The 8,166-nt window shown below is 36.7% G+C and overlaps 1 protein-coding gene across 1 annotated transcript in view; it reads right to left on the bottom strand.

Moving 5' to 3' along the window:
• Positions 1 to 7,479, bottom strand: part of LOC107744069 (cyclin-dependent kinase 17-like) — a 23,615-nt gene extending 16,136 nt beyond the window's left edge. Inside the window, exons 1-2 of the mRNA XM_016557543.1 lie at positions 7,326 to 7,479; positions 3,267 to 3,362 (exon numbers count right to left, since the gene is read on the bottom strand). Coding sequence (XP_016413029.1) covers positions 3,267 to 3,362; positions 7,326 to 7,479 — 250 coding nt within the window. The remainder of the gene's footprint in view (positions 1 to 3,266; positions 3,363 to 7,325) is intronic.
• Between the last annotated feature and the right edge of the window lie 687 nt (positions 7,480 to 8,166).

Here is an 8,166-nt window from a genome sequence, read left to right as displayed (position 1 = left end):
TGCTCTGTAATAAGAGTTCGGAACAAACGCTATTCATTCACTTGGTGAACATAACCGTTTTTACAGCTCTGTGACACAACCCGTCAAAAGGCTTATATAAACGCCACAGAATAAGCCTTAAAAGTTCTCAGAGGTGCAACAGCGCGTTCATGTTTTCAAAGCAGAGTGCAAATGGCTGTGCATTTATGTGTTTTTAACTCACTGGGAGCGAAATGAAACCGTCTGAACGCGAAGCTGTGTGTGTTGTATGTCTCCCCTCTTCCCCCTCCGCTTCGCTGTGCACCACGCCCACTTTTTTAGCGTTTTTTTAAAACTGTGGTGAGAACTAACCAGTGCTGAAAAGCGAGGTTTCATGACCCTTTAATATACTGAATTTAATGTATTCTGAAAATAAAATAAAGTGAAAATAACATAAGCACAAAGGCAGCTAATCTGCACACATGCATTTGTGCCCAATAAAATAAATAACTGGAATTAAATGAATTAATTTTTGTCCATTTTAGACTTTTTAAAGCCAAGGTAGCACCTTGTGACACTATTTGGCTTTTTAATTGGTAATGAGAATTTGAGTAAAAAAATAAATAAAAAATACACAAAATAAAATGAAATAGAAACAAATAACTAATAATGAGAATTTGAGGGGAAATAAATTAAAATAAACTAATAAAAGTAACTGGCAATGAAAATTTGAAGGACAATAATAAATAGGTAATTTGGGGGGAAATGCCCAAAGTTGTCTTGAAAAAATAAAATAGTTTATGAATTAATGAATTAATAAATAAATAAATAAATCAACGTAATTACATTATTTTTTGTCTATTTTTTTAAGACAAGGTGCCAGTCCTCTGTTTGGCTTTTTAATTGATAATGAGAAAATGAAATGAAATTTAAAAAATTTTTTTTTAAAAATGTGGGAAATGTGATTAATTTTATTAATTGAAATATAGTCAGTGCAAAAAAAAATCTTAATGCTATGATTAGGCTTCATTCAGATTAGGCTTCATTGTATACGCAAAAAATAATTTCTTTTTTTTCTTTTCTTTTTTTAATCTTTCGACTTTGAGGTGAAACATGACCTGGACATTTCTTCTTAGAGAGATGAGGAGAGATCAAGTTTCATGACTAGTAACCGCTGTGGCCTCATTTCTGCATCCCGTTACACCAATGAAGTCTTTGAAACAGCGAGACTGTGTGTGTGGAGGTGTGAAAGTGCAGGTAATGTGCCCTTTTTTTAATCTGACATATTGTGAGGTAACGAGTCGCTCTGCCAAATCACGCCATTTCCCTCCATTCACTCTCCCTTTCCTGCCTTTCATCTTCTTCCACCTCCTCCTCTCAACATCAGAAGCACAGTGCTCTTTTTTATTCCGTCAAGACTGAGACACATGTCATCTGTCTGCCTCAGCCCATCGCTCCAGCTTCTGCTCTCCTCCGGCCTTCTTTTACACACTAAAGCTGTGAAAGTTTAGAATGCACAGTGTTCTACTTTTCAAAAAACAAAAACAAAAAAAGTGTGGCATGGAAAAATCCTGCAAGAACGAAAGTGGGTCAAACTCTAATAAACTCCAGACTGTCTTTGAAATCGCTCTGACTTGAAATGCATCCTATTTGAGGAAACTCAAGATGATAATTTATCGAATGCATTTACATCACAGCTTACAAATTCCACAATCTATGCCAGATAAAAAAACAGCCGCTCTCTGACATCACTGTTAACAGATAAGAATGTGGGAATGGGGGGCGGATGCGTCTGGACTTGTGTCTGAGATGCTGGTAAATAATAACCTCATGTATGGGAAGCTCCACACATGAACACAGAGAGCAGCTGGACGGAACCCTTCAACTGTGACACACACTTCTTTTTCCGATCGCCTCCCACTAACCTTCTCCTGACTCACTTCCTGTCAGTGTGTGTGTGAACGCCCACATATGCAGTTGCATGCATGCACACCTACAACCAATCCCAAATTAGACATGACTGCTCCCATGACGACAGGGAGATAAGGTTGAGCGGCTCACATGACTGATCATTTAATATTACTGTAAACATTTTTAGAGAGAAGGCTTTCTTACTGGCAGTCAAACAAAAATAGCCAATAAAGCGAAAGTGGGTGTGGTCTTAGCAAATTTTGGATTGGTTGTAGGTGAGGGCGACCTGGGTCATTTTGACAAGCAATGTATGCTCTATCCACACCACACTCCCCAAAAATGATCAATCATTAACCAACCCAAAAGACTGAGCCATATATTTAAAACATTAATACTAATACATCATCAGAACGACAATTATTTTAAAAAGTAAATGAACCTAAATGACATGAAAGTATAAAATACAATTTTTTTTTTCTAGTTTGATGTCGATATTTCTTTATTTTCTGAAAAAAAAAAAAATAATAATAATAATTTTAGTTGCCCTGAATTATAAATAAATTATAATAATAAAAGTAATCCTAAAAAGGTTTTGAAAAGGTGAAAAAGTTTGTAAAATAAAAATAACTGAATTTATTACATTCTAATTAAGAAAATGCAACTGTATTAAAATGAACAACATTCTGCGGTAACTATTATATTAAAATATGAAATTAAATTAAACAATATTTAATCAATATATATTTATAATAATAATAATACAATTTGTACTATTAATCCTAAAAAAATTAAACATTAAAAAAGTTTTTAAATAAAATTCAATATTAAAATTAATGAAATGTAATTAAATTCTAATCAAATAATATTTTATTAAAATTAACATTAATAACAACAATATTATAATTATAATAATTATCATTAATCCTGAAAAATGTAACATTAAAATAAGTTTATATTAATATTAAAATCATTACATTAACAAAAATTAAATGTAATTCTAATTACCGTAATTCTAAAAAAAGCTTTTATTAAAATGATTGAAATCCTGTAATAACCGTCTAAAATTATAAAAATTCTGTAATAACTGTTAATTTATAATAAGAAATGAAATACGATTACAATTATTAAAATGTTTAAATATTACTACAATTCATATCCAGTTTCTGTTGTTTTGTCAAGTCCAATGCAATGGATTATTGCTGCACATTATATTGAACAGTCCGAAGAAATGCATGTAACAGATGCATTTTTTACCAAATACACAAAATAATGATCTTTAAAAAAGCATCATATGACCCCTTTAAAGAAACATGTTTCATGCTGAATCCTTCTGAATAGGTCTTTAAATGGTGACCCTTGAAAACAGCCTGTAATGTGTGTTATGATTGGTCACTCACCGAGACGGCTGCCGTTTCGAGGCATGGCCATGAAGGACCCCAGACTGCCTCCGATGACACTGTGCGGTCGGCGCAGGGGAGGCTTCTTAAAGGAGCCTGTTAAAAAAAATTGTGAATCGAATCGAATCGTGAAATCAAAATCGTGAATAGAATCGAATCGTGAGTTGAGTGAATCGTTACATCCCTACCTATAACAGCTCATTTTTAACAATTCTTTTTAGGGCTGTGCAAAAAAATCGAATGCGATTTTCATGCGCATCTCGTCAGTAAAGTCGCTTCTGTGATTAGTAGTAAATCTCCAGCACGTGCGTTTAGATGGAGCGGCATTTACTACACAGAGCCGTAGTTCACAGACAAGCTACGCAAAATCGCGTTCATAATCGGCAATGAATCGCCTGCGATTTTGAAGTAGTGTGCAGCTGCGCATTAGATTAGAACGGCGATTAACTTACCTACCTGTACAATAAGCGGTTTAGAACGCATTCTCCCGTTCAATTTCGAGCATCCAGTAATATAATCTCACATGTCTTGTGGAGCGCTTTCAGAGCATGCATTTATTTGTCATTTTAATGTTTGGAAACAGAGCGTAAATGTGGAAGTCCTTCAAAGATTTCTTATCCTGTTGCGCCCTCTATAGGACCAGCGACTAGTCGACGTCAAGCTTAAAGCGTCACGGCAGAGCAGTGCCACTAGTCAGTGCAACCCCTAGCTCACACCACCTGTCCAGTCAACCAACCCCTCCTTGAGCTGGCACACACACCCACATATGAAAAAAAAACACACAGCACCACAGTGGTACTGTATTACATAGGGAGATAAAGAGCTGCTCTCTGGAACGTTGTAATCTAAAACTCATACTAGCCTAGCATGCTCAGACATACAAACACAAAAATAGCGAAGCTCTCGGACTCAAATCAACCCAAGAAAAAATGCCTTATATTTAACCCATCGAATGTCCTATGAAATCGCATCCACCTAGGTCTAATTTGATTGCTGGGTCAAATATTGAAAAGCATTAATATCCTGCACTCTTCACAATGGTACTAACAGGTCTAAAGGCTTCCTAATAGAAAGTGTGTTTTTTTCTTAACTTGGTTTATTATGAAGAAATAAAGAAATATTACTGAATACTGAAGTTAAAAATTGAGTTAAATTTTAACTGATTATTTAAAGGGGTCCTATTATTCTTTCTCACTTTTTGAATTTTAGTCGGTGTGTAGTGTGCATGTTTGGGCATAAAAAAGATCTACAAAGTTACAAATCTCAAAGTCCACTCCAAAGGGGGATATTTCGTTTTTTAAAAATCCCTTTTCAAGAACTACAACAAACGGCTCGTTTGGACTACAGCGTTGTTTTCCTGGTTTTGTGATGTCACAAAGCGGCCCATTAGAATATCATTAAAATAATTCCCGCCTACGGAAATTGGAATGGTTGGGGGGTGGGGAGGGGCGAGGTCGTGGTTAGAACGCTTGGTTGAGTGCATCAGACAAGACGACGACAAAGAAGTGATGCTGTAGTATCAAGTTTTCGCAAGTTATTACACATGCACCTGAATAATTAGGTATGTAAATATGCATGTTACAATTATGAAAACGTTTTTATAATAAATTGCTGACAGTACAATATTAGAGAATGATGTAATCTGCAGAATTTACACTTCAATTATGAGACTACAGTGTTTCCCATACATTGAGTGCAGTATTTTTGAAGGGAATGATGTAATCTGCAGAATTTACACTTCAATTATGAGACTACAGTGTTTCCCATACATTGAGTGCAGTATTTCTGAAGGAAACCGACTGTCTTCAGAAAACTGGATGTCATTTTCATTTCATCATGCATGTAATGTCTGATAAAGCAGCATTTGTGAGCGGAGTGCTGCTTTGTGTACAGCCGTTACCGGGGAAACCTCGATCTCTACCACTCCAACAGTGCCTCCTACTGGCAGAGAATGAATTTGCATATATATGTCACCACAAAAGGGGCGGGGCAGTACAGAAACACCGTCTAAGCCAGGGTTCCTCAATTAGTTTTCGCCTAGGGCCGAATTCTGCCAACAATACCAAGCCAAGGGTCACTGACCTATATTATTATTACAATTATTATATTATTGTTGCTTTTGTTAAAATAATCACAAGATGAATATTCAGATTTTTTCCCCAGTAGTCTGTTTTATTCAAACAATTATGAACATTTTTGCATTTAGATTTAGAAGAACTTTGCCTGTTGAATATTAAAAACAAATGAACAAACAAAAAATCTGGATCTCCATGTCTGCCATGCAAATCAACTGTTCCTGCTCATTCCCAGACTGGATCTCATCTATCTTTATAGCCATAGTGAAAGCAACAATATATATTTTACCTCAGATCTTGAAAATAAATTAAAGCAAACTTGTACGTTAAAACTGTGAACTCACTGCGAACCAACACTGTATTCCATAACAAAGATATCAGTCACTCACTCAAAACTGTTCAGTCCATTCACATTTGAATCATCTATTGTCCGTGTCCACTTTTCTTTTCTACACACTCACCATGTTTTTGCCGTCACGTCGTATCTACACTGGACGCGACAAAGCATTGCAAATCATTTGAACGTTGTGTCAGTACGTTATAAATAGAACGAGTCAGCAGTTTACTTCAGGGATTTGTCGTGTCGCGCCGCATCCAAGACAGCATCACTGATTATAACGAGTTCTTATATTTTATTGCGTCGCGCCGCTCACGTCCGGTGTAGACACGATGTAAGTTAATGTAGCTTTCTGATGCTGCGTTTGAATTTTCATGCCACATTATTTTAAACTATCCAAACTTTTTTCTCTCACGGGCCGGATGTGGCCTGCAGGCCGCCTATTGAGGAACCCTGGTCTAAGCTGTTTGCCAATCACAATGCACTGGGACAGCTAACCAATCACAACACATTTAGTTTTTCGGAAGGCGGGCCTTCAGCAAACCTGGAACTAATCGAGCCGTTTGTGCCAGGCTGGGGAGAAAGGTATCGTAATAATGTAAATTATGTGAAAAATAATGCGTTTTTCAAACCACCAAGCATGAGAGCATGTTCTAGTACACCCCCAAAACAAAATCAAGACTTTGAAAAAGAGCATAATAGGACCCCTTTAAGTTCCTGTTTATTTCAGTCATTTCATCTTACATTATAACATTGAACTCAAAAATCGAGAAAAGTGTATAGGTATAAGGGCTAAATCTAAGATATATAACCATTTTGGGTCAAATTTGATTAATAGATTTACAAACAATTTAAAATTGCATCACAACGACCAAAGAGAAAAATTATATTTTTGAGATTTTATGAGAAAAACTCCTCCGAACATTTGCTTATACTGGGCTTGTTTAAACATTTTTTGAAAATGTCAAAATTTTGTTTGGTGTATTTTATACTGAAAACAAAGATAAAAGAAGGGGCAAAGTCAAAAACGCAACTGCGGTCCAAAACCGTTTAACTTCTAAAATGACTGAAACAAAACAAAACAATAACAAAACACCAAAACAAAACCAAAAACAAGCTAAACAAAACAGGTAGGCTTGATTTCATGCTTTGGGGTTTAGAATAAAGGGGTAAAGTCAAAATGCAGTTGTTCACACAAACCATTTTACTTCTAACATAATTGAAACAAAAGAAAAAGCCAAACCAAACCTAACCAAAAAACAAAACAAAAAACAAAACGGGCTTGATTTTATTCTTTGGGGTTTGACTGCAATGTAAAAACTGGTCTCTTTATAAAGTTTGGAGGGGAATAGGAGGGTGTCAGCAAAAATGGAAAGTCATTTCATAGGCAGAGCGAGTTATTATGCTGTGATGAAAGATTATGAAGGCAATCAGTGTTGTTTGCAGACTCTGTTCTGATGCCTGAGCATGAAATGCTGATGGTGTCGTATCTTCATTTATTCAGAGAGCGTTCTCTTTTTCGCTGTGGTCGCTCTCTCTCTCTCTCATATCTTCCCACACCACAGCTGTGTCTCTCATTACAACAGGCCTTTCAACCTGCTTACTAAGGACAATCCAACAAAACACCAGCCTCACACACACACGCACGCAGTGTGGCGCAGGTCTGATCCATCCGAGCCCATGTGGTAAAGTTCCACTCACGGCCAGCTGCGCACAGGGACTTTATTTCCATACAAGCATCATGGAAACTCCGAAATGTTCCACGGCCAACGCCATGGTAACGCTTAACAGGTCTGGCCATGACGATATGTCATGCTGTCAGATGCAGGAGCGTCCCACCGACAGCATTAGTGGGTGTGCGGTTACGACAAAATAGTGGAATTTGGACAGACATGAGCTATTTTTCACACTACTGAGAAAATATCATGATCATTTTTTCAGTGCGCAAGTATATAAAATGTAAACTCTATGCCTATCCTGTCTTGTTGCTAAGCAACAGTGCTCCTGAGGAAAATATTTCATGTCAGCAGAAGGTCTTGGGCCCAAAGCTAGGTTGGGTCTATGGTTGGCGTGCCGACAGTCTCCAGTGACAGGCTCTTAGGGGTCTTTGTGCAGCACCCTAACATCTATTCCTGGTACCAAAATGAACACAGGCAGACATAAATTCACTCTCTTTCTTCCTTATTGAGATGGAGCATGTCTTCAGAGAGTGTTCAAAATGTGAAGCACAAATAAACACAAAACCACACGCATGACTAAAGAATAAGTTTAGCAAGGCAGATGGTGCACATGACTGTCCTGTTCTGGCAGCACCAGACCACAAACATAAAAAACAAACAAAGACTGGCTGATTTTTAAGGAAGCAGTACAGAAAAACAACTGTCCATCTATCCTCCTTTTTCAAATAGTATCCATGTCTTTGTGATATTTAGTGATGACATTTTGTTCAAAATTTAGTATGATTAATAATAAACAGCAAACAAATTAA

This window comes from Sinocyclocheilus rhinocerous, unplaced genomic scaffold (assembly GCF_001515625.1).
Source record: "Sinocyclocheilus rhinocerous isolate Xijiao unplaced genomic scaffold, SAMN03320098_v1.1 scaffold551, whole genome shotgun sequence".
Taxonomy (NCBI): domain Eukaryota; kingdom Metazoa; phylum Chordata; class Actinopteri; order Cypriniformes; family Cyprinidae; genus Sinocyclocheilus; species Sinocyclocheilus rhinocerous.
The sequence above is the reverse complement of the archived record's forward strand: the minus strand, read 5'-3'. Positions and strand labels throughout refer to the sequence as shown.